Source organism: Sus scrofa, chromosome 3 (assembly GCF_000003025.6).
Source record: "Sus scrofa isolate TJ Tabasco breed Duroc chromosome 3, Sscrofa11.1, whole genome shotgun sequence".
Lineage (NCBI taxonomy): Eukaryota > Metazoa > Chordata > Mammalia > Artiodactyla > Suidae > Sus > Sus scrofa.
In genome coordinates this window covers 119,949,780-119,966,743 of record NC_010445.4, presented here as the reverse complement: position 1 = coordinate 119,966,743, position 16,964 = coordinate 119,949,780, and the positions used below count along the sequence as shown (strand labels likewise).

The window sequence follows — 16,964 nt, the reverse complement described above, 5'->3', positions numbered from 1 at the left end:
CGTTATCACAGGTCAGGGTCAGCTCTCTCTCAGACTTGCAACTTCAGAAACTCACTCTCAGGTCTCCCAGAACTGGTCAAACTCTAGAAATTGACTCGAATAGGAAGCTGAGTAAATAAACTTATTTTTGCCTTATTAAGTGCCACTAATAAATAGAGCTTGTGGACAGAGCAGATTCTTGTGTTGGCTGCGTAGCTTATATACTCCCTATTGGCAAGAAGCCTGGCAACTGAAATCGCCAGCAGGTGCCTCTGGGGACCTGGAATCAGAACAAGGGGAGCTTGGGGTATCTAATAATACATGAAACTCTGATGTCTGGACACTTAAAACTCCACTCAAGATGTATCCCGTCAGTGTTGGAGAGACTCAATCTTCAGGATAAGTCTTTTCTCCTTGAGAAAGTGCTGGAATGGGTCTTGGCAACCACTTTTGATCTTTTACACTTTCTTCCTCTGCTTCCATGGCTGACCCACTGCCTTTCATTATCCATATTGATTCTTTAATTTTCTCTTTAGTCTCATTGGTTTGGGGGAGAGACCTTGGTTCAATACAAAAATATGTCAAGCATCATTGTGTAACAGGGCTAATTAATTTGAAGACTGATATTAGGACGCTGTCCCTAACTGGAGGCTTTTCCGTCTAGTGGATGGCACTGAGGTGACAACATTTCAGAATAATATGACAGGTGCTGTCAGGATGCTCTGCAAATACAGAGGACACCGACCTTGGCTGCACTGTCACTTAGAGCATCTGCTTTGAGCTCTTAGGCACTGATTTTATAGTTTAATTTTGGGGGAGTAACCTTATTCCTGTGATTCTGAGTCCTGGGAGAAGGACATAGGGCATCATTAGCACTCCTGTGTACTGTCTGCTTGTCCGTTTGATTTTCCTCATTCTGTTCCGAGATTGGTTGTCAGGTCTCTGGATGATGAAAGAGTCCAGGATGCCACTTAATCTTCACCTTCTCTCTCTCGGTATTGGAGGCAGTCATCTTCGACATTTTAAACTGCTGTAGTCAACCCGCCAGGAAATACAGCCAGGCTAGAGGGCAGTCCAAGGATGCCTCGGAGGGTCTCCCTTTGTTCTGTGAAGAGGAATGAATTCTGCAGAGGCTAGTGATACTTGAGTGAACTGGATGTGTTTTGCTAGGATCCTGCTGAATCACTCAACAAAGGCAGAAACCTGCCTAAGTGCTAAATCACAAATGATCCTGTCTTCTTTTGAACAGTTGCACACTGATCGAGATGGCAGGAACATAGCGAAATAGAACCATTTGGTGGGATTGTTCAGTGGGAAGGCGAGAACTCCTTGGAAGTACACGTTTTATCTTCCCCCCAAACATGCTGGTTGGGGCCACGTTCTGCCACCTCTCCCATCCTTCCTTGACTTTCCCCTCAGCTAAGTGGATCTTGTTTTTCTACACTAGTTGAAATCAGGCAGAATTACCTGGGTTTGAATCCTGTCTCTGGCACTTGTTAGCTGTGGGACTTTGGGCAGACAGTGTCTCTGAACCTCAGTGTCCCACGTATAAAATGGGAATATCACCACCTGGGAAGGTTCTTGATGTGTTTGTTATATGGACTAAAAAATGCTAGTTATCATTTTACTTGGAGAGGGCACATCTAAGTGTGTGAGTGCCCTAAGCAGGGCATGAATGGACATAAATTCACAGAGAGGTATCAACTAGTTTTATATGTTTTCCAAAAATCCAGTTTTTTGTTCAGAAATCATGGTTATGGAAGATGAGGCCAGGCACAAGAATTCTGTGTTTTTCTAGGAAGGAGAGAGAAAGGGGACAGCCTGGGATGATATTCATGCATCAGACATTGATGCCCACTGGGCACCAGTTTCTGTAAAAAAGATACTTGGCTAACCTCATGGTCTGTCCCTGGGCCAATCCCATCCTTCTGGGTGATGAGCCAGTGCCTAACAGTGCTTGGGTTTTCTTAGAAGTGCTGAATACCCTATGCACTTTGTTAATTTTTTCTTCAGTAATTAATATAGTCATATCAAAGCTGTTTGCAGTTATTAATTATCTCCTAGCCAGATTAATCTTACCTCCTTTTAAAATGTGCTGCATTTGGAAAGGCGTCTGGTAGAGAAAGGAAGCCTATATATGTGCGCTATACCCTTTAAAAAAGGCACAACGATATTGTTGCATTTCAAGTAGAACACAAATACTCTGAGGCTAGCCCAATGAGGTGCTGCTGAGAGGCCCTGGAGAAGTAAGAGGAAGGGGAGGGAAGGAGGGAAAAGGAGAGGGAGAGGGTCCTGGCTTCTGAACTGAGTTTATTTATCCCTGTCGAGACTTTCTCTGCCTCTTTTGCCAAGAGTCTCATCTCAGAAATTCACGTGGGTAGAGCTGCCTTTTTTCTGGATCCTTCCTCATTGTCACGTCTATGAGAGTTAGAAATTCCCTGAAGGATTGCTCTGGCCATTGTTGGGACCAGCTTGGAAACCGTTCCCATTTTTCTCCCTCTCCATTGCCCCCTTGATGTTGGTAGGACACCGTCACCCCCTGTTTGTTATTTAGGGAGCCCTTCTGTGGACTCCTGGTGTCGGGGGGAGGACTGGCTCTGCATCTTGTTTGTAATTTCAGTGCCTTGAATAATGCCAGGCAGATCTTCAACTATAATGAAACTTTGTAATGACTGACATAGCTGGAGGCACTTCTTTCACTTCTTTCTGAAGCTCAAAATCAATCTTTTTTCATCTTCCCCCTCTCCCCTTTGGACCTAGCATTGATTGGAAAACATGAAAATCAATGGATAGATGTTTAGATACTAGTATAAATCTATGGGAATGCACCAACATGAGGCAAGGCTAACTTCATTGGGAATTGGACTTTTTTTTTTTTTTTTTTTTTACTTTTTTAATTTGTTCAGAGAGAAAAATTGAAATTTGTCCTTTTATTTGTTTTGATACAAACCTAACTCTCCCCCCGTAGCCCCCCCCCATTAACTAGAGAGCTTTGATCTAGCATGTGTAGTCATTTCTGATCTGTGAAATTGGCAATGGACGAATGAAGCGTAATTGAATTTGTCTGGCCTCCGAAATCTATTGATTTCAAATTAGAGCATCAGTATTAATTCTATCAGGGCAGTCACACTCAGAACTCGGTCTCGAATGTGGATTAAAGATATTCACTTAGAGGTCTATAATTATAACCTTGATGAATTAGCTAGGAAAATAACGTGCCCAGAAGGAACTGCAGTCCTCATTCTAGTGCCTTGTTTTATCTTTGGATATTTTGTTGGCCTTGGGGGCAGTGGAGATGCCCCGGGTGTCTATTCCAGTCAAGATCAAGAGTCCTTAAGCCTGAAAGTGGGTTGGGAATCACTTTGTGTTGTCTTCCTATCCATGTGTCTAGTGGGAGGGATGGTTCCCTGAGAGTTAGATGAGTTAGAGTTATCTTAGAGATATGTGTCTGATAAGTAAAATACCCAGAGCATTGAGTCTGAGATAAAACTTCTTGGATGTGCTTTCTCCTTGGAGTTAAAACTTGACTGATGCTTTTTCCTGCAGGTCTGAGTGATTTCCCAGCGATTTCTTTGGCTGATACAACCAGGGGACAGGATTCTTCATTCTGGCCGCTAAATGCCTCTGTGCACCACACTTGGCAGTGAGGGAAGGGTGGAGCTTCTTGGATGACAATGGACATTCCACTGGGCAGGATGAAGGCAGAGTGTGTGACATCGACACCACAAGGGTAAGAGCTGCCTCCTTGATGTTTTCCCTGACACCATCACTTATCAAAGTGAGGGAGGATCAAACCTGCCGGTGTAGTGACAGAAATGAAGGTCAGACATCAGAGAGACTCTTGCGACTGTAAAATCCACTGGGCAGTTGGGGCAGACGATGAAGGGAGAGTACCAGCCTGGAAGGATTGGGCTGGAGTTGTGTTGGGGGGCAGGGCAGGTGAACTTTGAAAGATCCTGTGTCCACATCGCCCACCCCCTTTTGTTTTTCACAGTTCAGCCTCAAGGGAGTGACACTACCTCACAATACCTGTAACAAGATTCCACTTGTGTCCATTTGAGTCATTCTGGCTTCAGATGGAGGCTTTGGAGCTTGGGTTGGTAAGAATTCACTCAGGTCACAGATCAAGGACTTCTTGGAAATACCTGGCCCAGAGACATATTTTTCTTTGAGCCACATAATGTTGACACCTTTTCGAATCAGTTCTAATTAAAGTTGAGCTATCCCACAGAAGGATCAGGATTTCTGAGTGTTCCTGGAACAGTGTAAGATACACCTAAACTGGTCCTTGTTTGCACAAAGGACTCTGGTTCCGAGTAGCCTCCGCCTTTTAAACAAGTGTGGATGGCTCATCCCAGTTCCCAGCCAGCCCACTTCATTTGTTTAACTTCCTTGTTTGACCACTGGACGCATTTCATTTTACCATGCCTGGTCTAGACCCTTCTGCTAGCTCTTTGACAAAAGCGGTGATGGTTTTTGTTAATCCTCAGAGATAAAAATGAGTATCTTCAACAAGACCTTGGGCAGCGATTAGCATAAAGGACTGGGGCTCGGAGATAAAGACCTTGACTCTCAAGACACGGTCCCCTCCATGGAAGAGCTTAGAGTCTAATGACAGCAATAGTCAGACTTGTGGGGGATAAAGAGAACTGTGAAAACACTATAATCTCTTGTACTGGGGGCTCAAGTAAAAATGCACCTGAAGGGCTGTGGAGAAGGTAAACAGAGCTGGGAGGTGGGCGTGGGGGAGGTGTGAGCTCTTAATTTGGCGTGGGTGCATTGCAATTCCCCAGAAATCTGTCTTCAGGACACCAGAACATCACAGACAAGCATTTCTTTGTATGCGGGTTCCACCATGTAACACGACTGAGTTGGAGGTGGGAAGAGGTAGTTACCATAGAGTTAAGGCTCCCCTCTTGTGGCAAAGTCCACGTTTTTTCCTGTTTCTGGTTGAAAATCTTTCATCTGTGATTCTTTGCTTTTTTTGCAAGTAGGATAGATGTCTGGCTCTTTGGCTCCCTAATCACTCAGCCTCCTGCACGCCCTCCTTTTTGGAGATGAGCTGAGTGGATTACAAGAATCCTTCAGGGAGTTTCCAAAGGGGAGCGGCCACACTAAATAGAGATCCAGGGACAATGAATGTCACTCTGCTATGACTGTCCCAGCTAGAGGGGGTTTGAGAGGAGAGGGAGTAAGTAGGAATAGGAAGGAGAGGGAGGGTGCAGGGAATCTCTTATTTTTGGAATAAGGTTTTACATTACGCATTTTGTGTTTTCAAAAGACTCTTGCATTTGTTATTGTATCATCAAGGTGTGTATATCATTGTCTGTAGATCAAGATGCTTCCCACCCCAGGTCACGTAGCTGGGAAGCGGCAGCGCAAGCACACACTTTTGGAGTTGTAACTTTTTCCTCTTTTCTTTAGTTGCTTCCGGTAGTTCAGTACAGATAAAGGGACCTTCATTTATTTCAGTTTAACATTTAAATGTTGGGTTTAGGTTATGAATGTTCTGAATTAAGGCAAGCTGGGACCCTGCTGACCTGTGCTGCTGGTATGTTGTCAGCTATGCTTAATGTTGCAGGACCATGTCAGATGTAGAGCAGACCAGGAGTTTCCTTGCTGCCTACTTGGCCAGTGGAACTCACACGTTCTTCTGTCCAGGCTTTCTCCCTGGCTGGGCGGAACCATTTGGAAGGCTCCTGGGGGCAATGGCTCCATGCAGGAGCCTCAGGATGTCCAGGAAATTCTGATCCCTAGAAACAAAGACTCAGATCCAGAAGGCTCTTTGAAGTTTTGTGTGTTCTGCATGCTGGCTCTGGGCATGTCCTCTTAGCTGTCTCATAAACAGTTTTTTCTTTTTAGCTATTGTAAAAATGCTCTGATTCACTAAGGCCTGAATCAAGGACCACCAGCATCTCCATTTCCAAACCCTCAGCCAGGGTGGACCATTCAATGCCATTGACATTGCTGTCTGGCTCTTCTGTGGCCTGACACTGACTTCTGATTTTCTTTTCCTTACACTGTTACCCACCCCAGTCTACAGGGAGCGTGTCTTATGTAAGAGAAGATTGTCACCAGGAAAGTTTCTCTTCTTGGACTAGAGGATGCTCAATACTTGAGTGTGGATTGAATTTAGATTTTCAGTTCTGTTTACATTTGTTTAGTTTTATTTGGAATATCCGCTAATAGAATTTAGCATGACCTACCCTTTTTAGAAACAGAAATGATTTTTCTCTTAAATTTAATAGAATGAAATGCAAGTTTGTAATAAGACTATTCCAAAAGATGGCAGTATTAATGCAGAAACATGCCCCCCTCCTCTTTTTCTTTGATGGTAAGACTAACATAGATTTGGGTAAGTGGGAAGGAAAAAGGAATTTAAGTTTTTGTTTACTTTTATAGAATTGATTTTTTAAAGTGGTTTCTGCCCAGTAAAGCAAGTACAGGTGGCTGGTATTTGTTATACTTTTCTTCCTTTTCTGAGCAAATCAAGTGCATTATCAAAGCCACTCATGCACATGTGTGCATGTATTGTGTGTTGGCCTTGACAAAACAGTTTTGAGACTTTTTCTAAAGTGAGTTTGAGAGCATGAAGCAGAGAGGTAAGAGGTTAATGGCTTTGAAAAGGCTTTATGGATGCCCCTTGGAGTGAAGTGGATCAATGTGGTTTTTCTTTTAAGCTGCCAGAGAATATCTTGGATTTTAACATCTTTTTCTTTCTTTTTAATCTTATAAACACTAAGAGGCACAGGGTGGCCAGGTACAGTATAAGGTGTTCTCATCACGAGTGATTTGGGTTGATAGTAAGTAGGAAGATTATTACAACGAACCTAAGCTTTTCTCGAGGAAGAGAATGAAAATAGCAGTTGATTTTTCTAGCTTGTGGCCAGATGACTTTGGTACCCACAGATGTGCCTGATATGAGGCCACGTGTGTTCTCGGCAGGCACACTAGTATCAAACCTACTGAACAAAAAGAGCATTCCTTAATTAGGATGACTGATAAAATATGTAAAATTGAAGATCAACCAGTCCCTCCTCTCTCCCACTTAAGAAATTAAATACTCGTGTTTGAGGTACAATGGAAAGAGTTTGCCCTATAAAAGCCGTGTGATGTTGGCCAAACACTCAGCCTCAGCTTTCCCTATTTGCAACGCGGAGTATAAGACTTACCCCTTAGGATTGCTGGAGCATTAAATAAAATGATTCACTCACTCCGTGACACTTACTGATTGCTAACTAGTGTCCAGGCACAGCAGGAGTTGCTGGGAAGTCACGGGTGTACAATAATAAATACAAAAGCCTTTACCACAGTGCATGGCCCCAAAAGGTGCTTGGTAAAAATTTCTTAAAGCATTTTTGATGGAGAGTTTTAAAATGTATAGAAATAGAGAGAATAATGCATTCACCTCTTCTGTACATATCACCCAGCTGCACCAGTTCTCACAGTTATTAATTCCCAAGCCGTCTTATACGATCAGGGACTCCTCCTGTCCCCTCCCCCCACACCAATGGGTTGTTTTGAAATGAATCCTAAATGTGGTAGAATTTTATCCATGACATTGTAGAGTATATTCCCCAGAGAGAAACATTCTCTGTAAGAGCATAATTACAATACCGTTAGCACATTGAAAAAAATGGACAATTATTATTTTAGGTTATCAAGTGTCTAGTTTACTGTTCAGATGTCCCTGATTTTCATAGACATTTTAAAAAGCACTTGGCTAGCTAGAATCAGCATCTACAGAGAGCCACACACTGGATCTACTGGGTATGTCATTTATTTGATCTGTGTCATTTGTTCTGTATAATTTCCCACAGGCTGGATTTTGCTGACTGCATCCCTAGAGTGTCTTTGAACATGCTCTTCTGAAATCTCTGTTTGATTTCAACTGGTAGATCTAGAGGCTAGAACAAATTCGGGCCTGATTTTTTCCCTTTTTTTTTTTTTGGCTGGAATAGTTCAGAATTGCGTCTCTATTTCCATCAAGAGGCACATTCCATCTTGTTGTCTCTTTTTGTTACACTGGTCTTGCTCAGTGGGTTCAGGTGTTGTTCAGGTTAGGATGTTCCACATCAGCTTTCTGTCTGGGTTTTAGCAATAATGGTCATTGCCTAGATCCATTATTCCTTATGAGCTGCAAAATGGGAGATCTTTTTTTTTTTTTTTTTTTTTTTTTGCTTTTTAGAGCCACATCTGAGGCATACGGAAGTTCTCAGGCTAGGGGTCAAATCAGAGCTACAGCTGCCAGCCTACACCACAGCCACAGCAATGCCAGATCCTAGCCTTGTCTTCAACCAACACCACAACTCGTGGCAACACTGGATCCTTAACTCACTGAGCAAGGCCAGGGATCGAACCTGTGTCCTCATGGATACTTGTTGGGTTTGTTTCTGCTGCACTGCAGCAAGAACTCCCAGGAGATCTTAATTCTATCATTCCTTCACTCTTTTCCAAAGTGGGCGCACCATTTTCCATTGCTACCGTAATACTCAAGGCTCTGCTTTCTCTACATCCTTATGAACACATATTGTATTATAACACAATACTTGTTTTATTATTACTTTTTGATTAGAACTATCCTAGTGGTGTGAAGTGCTATCTCACTGTGACTCTGCTTTGTATTTTCCTAAAGAATAATGACCTCGAGCAGCTTTTCATATAATTTTTGGCCATTGGTATATCTTTGGAGAAATGTCTATAAAATCCTTTGCCCATTTGTGTTTCTACTGTGGAGTTATAAAAGTTTTTAAAAATCTATTCTGGATACGATATCCATATCAGATACATAATTTGCAAATATATTCTCCTATTTTGTGGGCAGTTTTGCTAGATATTTCCAAATTCTCCTTTATTTTATATTCTCAGTCTACAAATGTGCCTCATCCCCACATACTCAGTAATAGAGCATTTTTTTTTTTTCACTTCATGGCTTCGCCCATAGCGTATGGAAGTTCTTGGGCCAGGGATTGAATCTGAGCCACACTGAGACCTACACTGCAGCTGTGGCAATGCCAGATCCATTAAACCACTGAGCCGGGCTGGGGATTGAACCCACACCTCTGCAGCAACCCTAGCTGCTACAGTCAGATTCTTAACTCACTGCACCATGGTGGGAACTCGCAATTTTTGGAATCTTTTCCCTTTGGTATTAGATATGATATTGCACCATAGGTTTAATGTGCATTTATCTTATTATGAGCAAGGCAGAACATTTTTTCCCCTGTTTTAAGACCCATTTACATTTTTTTCTGTGAACTCTCTGTTCAGATATGGCCCATTTTTAAATATTGTTGTTCTCTTTTTCTTCTCTACCTAAAGCTCTTTATATATTAGGTATATTACCCGCTTGTCTGTGATATAAGTAGCAAATTTTTTTTTCTCATATTCTCTTTTTAACATTACTTATGGCATGTTTTCCTATACCAAAGCTTTTACTTTCATGTAATTAAATTGTTGTGGTTGTTTTTCTATATGTTTAGTTTAATTAGAGAGGTTTTTCTCACTTATGGAGGAATTGACCCAAATTCTGTTTAGTATGTGTATAAATATACACATATACATGGTTCACACTACATGTGGGTGTATATGTATATAATATATATTCCTTTATATGTACATTTACTTACATATATATACTTTCATGTAGAAAAAATATATATTTTATATAAAATACATGTAGATATACCTTTGATTCAGTAAGTATTTTCTGAACAGGAGTAAATGATGGCTGTTAAATGAATGCTGGCCTGAATGTGGGACTCTTGTAAGTAATGGGGTTCAATACTGCTTTTCTTTTCTTTCTTTCTTTTTTTTTTTTTTTGTCTTTTCTTGGGCCGCTCTCACGGCATATGGAGGTTCCCAGGCTAGGGGTCGAATTGGAGCTGTAGCCACCGGCCTACGCCAGAGCCACAGCAACGCCAGATCTGAGCCACCTCTATGACCTACACCACAGCTCATGGCAACGACGGATCCTTAACCCACAGAGCGAGGCCAGGGATTGAACCTGCTTCCTCAATGATACTAGTCAGATTCGTTTTCTCTGAGCCACGATGGGAACTCCAATGTCTGCTTTTCTTATGTCACTTTGAATGTGCGAGCCAGCATGCTATAGAGCAGGACGGGTTGGCATAAGGACACTGGCTTGGGCTTCTGCTCTAAGCCTTAGGAGCTGCATGATTCCTTACTCATCTCTTCTGGTCCTGCTTCTCCTTCTGTAGAACCCCAAGGTAGTATTGAGGGGAAGCTGATTATGTAAGGAATGTTTGTAACTAGCCAGGGACTAGAGGTGCTTGTAAGGGAACCTTGTACAGTTTGTGAAGATGGATCTTCTTTCCTGCCCTCCATAGGCTGCTGTGGGTCAGACACAGCCAAGAAAGTCAACACTGTACTCTGGCCACCATGACCTAGAGACTCTCACCTTGCCCTCTGAGTGGAAGCATTTGCTCTGACCTTGAGGTGCTTTCTTTTTTCTCTCTTCTAAAAGCCCACAAGAGACCCTTGGTTTATGATGCATCTCGCCTTTGTGATTAGACTTTGTGGAATGAATGGACTCAGAAAGGGCTCTCTTTCATTGGCACAGAGTGAATACAGAGCAAGGAGGCCAGAGCAAGAAGATGGATATTATGGTTAATAATGGTGTTCTTTGGAGAAGTGACTGTGGCATGATTGGGAAACAGTGGCACATTCTGATTATGAGATGGACTTAAGCAGGCAATGTTATGGAGGCGGGCAGCAACTTTATACCCTTGTGGGTTTCCAGGAGGGCCAAGGAGATAAAAAATAACCCACCAGGAGATAATGTCCATTGCAGTCTTAATACTGGCTTAGTGAAAGCTAGGTCCCCAGAACATTTTAGTACTCTACTTGCCATGAGTGTGAGGCTGCTTTCAGAGATCTGAGGTTCCATTAATATTTGGACCAGGCTGTGAGCTCTGATTTAGGCCCTTCAAAGAAAATATCTAACTAAAAATAGAAAGCAGAGGCAGAAAAAAAATCAAATCTCTTAAAGAGGTCAGCAGATCTATTAAGTGTTTTGCCAGCCCGGGCTGTGGTCTCTGGTTTCATGGGAAACCCATTCAGTGCTGGTGTGTCCAGAGAAAATGGCCACACGTTCCTTGTGACAGTAGGTGTTCTCCGAAGGTACTTGCCAGAGGGCTGTATTTTAAGGCTGTATTTGCTAGTGTGTCCTTTTCAGAGGAGGAATCTCTTGTTTCGCTGAGAGCCTTGGCTTTTCGTAACCATAAGGGCAAGGAATTCCTTCTTGACCTTTTTGCTTCCTCTAATGATGTCACCCACTTATGCAGAGTAGAAAACACATCCTCCTTTTGACTTTCCATTTCCTGATCTTTTCTTTTTTTTAATTTTTTTATTTTTCAGGGCTGCCCTTGGGGCATATGAAAGTTCCCAGGCCAGGGGTCAAATCAGAGCTACAGCTGAGAGCCTATGCCACAGCCACAGCAACACGGGATCCAAGCTGCATCTGCAACCTGCAGCACAGCTCACAGCAATGCTGGATCCTTAACCCTCTGAGCGAGGCCAGGGATTGAACCTGCATCCTCATGGATGCCAGTCGGGCTTGTTACCGCCAAGCCACAAAGGGAACTTCCCTGATCTTTTCTTTCCAATCCGTCACCGAGTCCTGTCAGTTCTACTTTATAAACTCCTTGACTTTGCTCCTTCCTCTTTATATCCACCACTGCTGTATGAGTTTGGGTTATTCTCTCACCTAGTCTAGTGAGGCCCTACCTCCTTGGCCCCAGTCATTCCCCCCAGCAGTTTTCTATCCTGCTGTCAATGGCAGCTTTTTCCTTTTGCTTTTTTAGGGCATATGGAAGGTCCCAGGCTAGGGGTCAAATTGGATCTGCAGAAGCCAGCCTACACCAGAGCCACAGCAATGGGGGATCCGAGCTGCATCTGTGACCAACACCACAGCTCACGGCAACACCGGATCCTTAACCCATTCAGCGAGGCTGGGGACCAAACCTGTGTCCTCCTGGATACGGGTCGGGTTCATTACTGCCAAGCCACAGTGGGAACTCCAATGGGGGCTTTCTAAGTTACAGTTACAAATACAGCTGTGTCCACTACTGATTAAGATGGTTCAGTGGTCTTACCTATAGGATAAAGTCCAGACTCTTTAGATTGATACACAGGTCTCTTTACAGCTTGGCTTCTGCCCACCTTTTGATGCCTTTTGTTGGAAACGTCCCTTTCCCTCTTTGCTCAGCTCTGCTTAAACCTTTACATTTGACCTGATCGCAGCCTCTGCTATGAAGCTTCTCTAGATAAAGGTCATTGTTCTCTTTTCAGTAATTCCAAGGATGCTTCACTCACTTCTGTTGTAACACTTCCCACACTGGGTTATTGGATTATAATAAGGAAAGAAATAGGAAGGGATTAAGGTGGCTTATGTGTGTAATAGAAACAGCATAGGCTTTGGGGTTAATCCAACCTGGGTATAAATCGTGAATCTGCCATTTACTTATCTTGTGATCTTGGACTCAACTGCTCTGAGTATCCATATTTCCTATACACATACCTTATATTACTGAAAGGATTAAATGACATAATATGTATAAGCATCTAATGGTACCCAGTTGGAACTCAGTACATAACAGTCCTACCCTTTTCTTTTATCGACATCATCAGCTCTGAGGAAGCATCATTATATTGGATGATGGTCACATCTATTATTTGCACTCTGAGAAATGGTTCTGGTACATCCTGGTGAGTGTCAAGACTTACAGCCCATATGTGCTGGGCCAGCATAGAACTGGGGATGGTAGATTGAGAGTGTGTGGAAGACTGCTTATGAAGGGAGGGAGGAGATGAGGGAGGAGCGTGGTTGTATCAGGAAACTGATAGTGCCATTAACTTAAAAAGGTTTCCCCAAGTCAGTTTCTTCCCTTGCGTACGTACCTGAAACCTCATCCCATGAAGTGTAACTATATCTTCAAGATATAGGGTACTTAAGGACAGGGAGATAATTATATCCTCTTGACTGTCCACATTGAAACAGAGGGAATAGGGCTTTCTCCAAAAGGAGTGAAACGTTGGAACATAAGAGGAAACCAGCATCTTTTGCGAGAACTGACCTGAGCCTCCAGCGATGTGTGGGTTGTGGACGAGGTGCAGAGCAAAGGCGAGGGCTGTTCCTGAGGGTGTGTGACCCAGCTCTAGGGACAAGGAAAGATGAGTTACAAACTGGGCAGCAACTAGCTTGTCTTTGGAGGAAGGCTCGTGGCTGAGACTGGAGATGCTCGTATTGTGTAAGTGATCCCAAATGCTTTTTTTTTTTTTTTTTTTTTTTTGCAGGGGGGACATGGGAGGTAATTTTGGATGTTTAAAACATTAGAGAAATAGGAATTAGGATTCATGAAAATTATATGGTAGACTCCCCCCCCCCAGATACATAAACCTAAGTTTTTTTGAAAAAAGAAAACACAAAAACCAAATGCCCAAAACCTGTTCTGTGTTGCTTTTCTTCTGGTCAAAATGGGATCATGTACTCTTTTTTTTATTCCGTTTTCTGTTTTGCTTTGAGAGGAGCCCAGCATCTTGGAAAGGGCAGATTAAAAATAAGCTTGGCACAGCTGGCTGGATGGACCAGTGCTAATACCGTCTTGTGTTCCTTCCAGGGCCAGTGTGAACTTCCTCCTCTCCCTTCCCAGCCAGCTCTCCGCCTCCTGGATCCACCATGGTGTTTGGTGAGTTTTTCCATCGCCCTGGACCAGACGAGGAACTCGTCAACTTGAACGTGGGGGGCTTTAAGCAGTCCGTGGACCAGAGCACCCTCCTGCGGTTTCCGCACACCAGGCTGGGGAGGCTGCTCCGCTGCCACTCGGAAGAGGCCATCCTGGAGCTCTGCGATGACTACAGCGTGGCGGATAAGGAGTACTATTTTGATCGGAACCCCTCCCTGTTCAGATACGTTTTGAACTTTTATTACACGGGGAAGCTGCACGTCATGGAGGAGCTGTGTGTGTTCTCCTTCTGCCAGGAGATTGAGTACTGGGGCATCAACGAGCTCTTCATTGATTCCTGCTGCAGTAACCGCTACCAGGAGCGCAAGGAGGAAAACCACGAGAAGGACTGGGACCAGAAGAGCAATGACGTGAGCACTGACTCCTCGTTTGAAGAGTCGTCTCTGTTCGAGAAGGAGCTGGAGAAGTTCGACCAGCTGCGATTCGGGCAGCTCCGCAAGAAGATCTGGATTCGGATGGAAAACCCAGCCTATTGCCTGTCGGCCAAGCTCATTGCCATCTCCTCCCTGAGCGTGGTGCTGGCCTCCATCGTGGCCATGTGTGTCCACAGCATGTCGGAGTTCCAGAACGAGGACGGGGAGGTGGATGACCCCGTGCTGGAAGGCGTGGAGGTCGCGTGCATCGCTTGGTTCACCGGCGAGCTGGCCATCCGGCTGGCTGCTGCTCCGTGTCAAAAGAAATTCTGGAAAAACCCCCTGAACATAATCGACTTCGTCTCCATCATTCCCTTTTACGCCACGCTGGCGGTAGACACCAAGGAGGAGGAGAGCGAGGACATTGAGAACATGGGCAAGGTGGTCCAGATCCTCAGGCTGATGAGGATTTTCCGAATTCTCAAGCTTGCCCGGCACTCTGTGGGCCTTCGGTCGTTGGGGGCCACACTGAGGCACAGCTACCACGAAGTTGGGCTGCTCCTTCTCTTCCTCTCGGTGGGCATTTCCATCTTTTCTGTGCTCATCTACTCGGTGGAGAAAGATGACCACACGTCCAGCCTCACCAGCATCCCCGTCTGCTGGTGGTGGGCCACCATCAGCATGACGACCGTGGGCTACGGAGACACCCACCCCGTCACCTTGCCCGGAAAGCTCATCGCCAGCACGTGCATCATCTGTGGCATCTTGGTGGTGGCCCTTCCCATCACCATTATCTTCAACAAGTTCTCCAAGTACTACCAGAAGCAGAAGGACATTGACGTGGACCAGTGCGGTGAGGACCCACCAGAGAAGTGCCAGGAGCTCCCTTACTTTAACATCAGGGACATCTATGCCCAGCGGATGCACGCCTTCATCACCAGTCTCTCTTCGGTGGGAATTGTGGTGAGCGACCCCGATTCCACAGATGCTTCGAGCATTGAAGACAACGAGGATGTTTATAACATAGCATCCCTGGAGAATGGCACAGCAAAATAAGCGGGGATGGTCGTGCCTGTATCTTGTGTCCCTTCCCGATCTTAGGTTAACACAGCTTTAGAAACCTCAATGGGTTCGTTCAAAATCATTTAATTCTCAGGGTGTACTCTTCAGCCATAGTTGGACATTTCATTGCTCTGAAATGCTAGAAATGTCTTTATTTTTCTCAGTGAGGCCCATTAAATGCCTTGCTCTGAAAGTTATTTTTTACCAGAGAGGATTGTGATATGATTTTGGAAAAAAAAAAAAAAAAAGGGTAAATGGTAGTGGGTGGGATGTGTTGCTATGGCTTCTGTATCATTCTGTGTTTATCATTTACTCACATTGAGCTAACTGTAAATTACTGGCAAATAGAAGCAAGGGCCCCGAAGACTACATGCATGTAAGTAAGATCCACATGAGACAATGCATGTAAATCCATGTTCACATCCTTGACATGGAAATTAGGAGCCTAATAAACTGCCTACTTCAGTGTGGAGACTGTCTTGGTTGTATGTTTTTATGTCAAATAAAGGTATTTCAGTGTGTTCCCGATTGGCTTGGGAGGAAAATGCTCCTTTTGGAGCATCAAGGGCCCTTTCTGAATTTTTTTTTTTCTTTTTAGGGCTACACCCATGGCATATGGAGGTTCCCAGGCCAGGTGTCGAATCGGAACTACAGCTGCCAGCCTACACCGCAGCCACAGCAACCCCAGATCCGAGCTGCGTCTGTGACCTACACCACAGCTCACGACAATGCCAGGATCCCTGCCCCACTGAACAAAGCCAGGGATCAAACCTGCATCCTCATGGATACTAGTTGGATTCATTTCCACTGCACCACAATGGGAACTCCCTTTTCGGTATGTTTCGGATTTGGGAGATACATCAACAGTGGACTAGTTCTTTTGTTCAGTAGACTTGACGGTGGGCAGGCGGGAAGATCATGCTCATGATTAAACCACACCGTCAGGTGTAAACTCATTATGCCGCTAATGTTTAGGAAATACTCAGACAGGCCTATGTGCCTGAAACCTGTGCCCTACCAGATATGTTTCCACCATCTATCTTCTAATTTCTACTGCTAAGAGAAAACCACCTGGGAGTTCCCGTCGTGGTGCAGCGGAAACGAATCTGATTAGGAACCATGAGGTTGTGGGTCAGATCCCTGGCCTCACTCAATGGGTTAAGGATCCAGTGTTGCCATGAGTTGTGGTGTAGGCTGGTGGCTACAGCTCCGATTCAGCTTCTAGCCTGGGAACCTCCATATACCACGGGTGCAGCCCTAAAAAGACAAAACAAACAAACAAACAAACAAACAAACAAAAAACCCATCACCTGGAAATTATGGAGAACAGACTTACACACTTGCAGGCAGAGAAGGGAAGAAAGGGGAAGAGTTGTACAAACACAGATGTGATTCACTCTGGCCAGAGGAGTGAGACTTAAATCCCTAAACAAAGCTGTGCCAGGAGCTATGAAATGAGCCAACCTTTAAAAATAGCCTGAGAGGCAGTCATGTCCACCCCGTATGTAGAAACCCCTCGTGATAAAAGGCAACGTACATACTTGTTTCCGGAGCGGAGAGAATTTAGCTAAAATCTTGATTTTGGAGATGTGTGGCCACTCTTTATGCTCTCAGACTGGGTTCTTTGTGAGATCTTCTGAATGGAAGACCCACATGGATTCATTATCCAATTTATTATGTTTGCAGATATATCTCATTGAAAGAAGGGCAATCTCTGTAAGTTATCTGATGAAGGTAACTATTTTTTTGCTTTTTAGGGCACACCTGCAGCATATGGAGGTTCCCAAGCTGGGGGTTGAATCAG

At 44.2% G+C, this 16,964-nt stretch overlaps 1 protein-coding gene across 8 annotated transcripts in view; it reads left to right on the top strand.

Annotated features, from left to right (window-relative positions):
* The window catches only part of KCNS3 (potassium voltage-gated channel modifier subfamily S member 3), a 38,432-nt gene extending 22,798 nt beyond the window's left edge, over positions 1 to 15,634 (top strand). For 6 of the 8 annotated variants that reach the window (XM_021085916.1, XM_021085911.1, XM_021085913.1 and 3 more), the window contains 2 exons: positions 3,526 to 3,709; positions 13,620 to 15,634. In XM_021085916.1, the coding sequence (XP_020941575.1) occupies positions 13,679 to 15,154 (1,476 nt within the window). In that variant the 5' untranslated portion in view covers positions 3,526 to 3,709; positions 13,620 to 13,678 and the 3' untranslated portion in view covers positions 15,155 to 15,634. Of the gene's footprint in view, positions 1 to 3,525; positions 3,710 to 11,995; positions 13,251 to 13,619 lie in introns of those variants that run through there. The other 2 variants (NM_001044596.1, XM_021085918.1) reach the window with 2 other exon arrangements.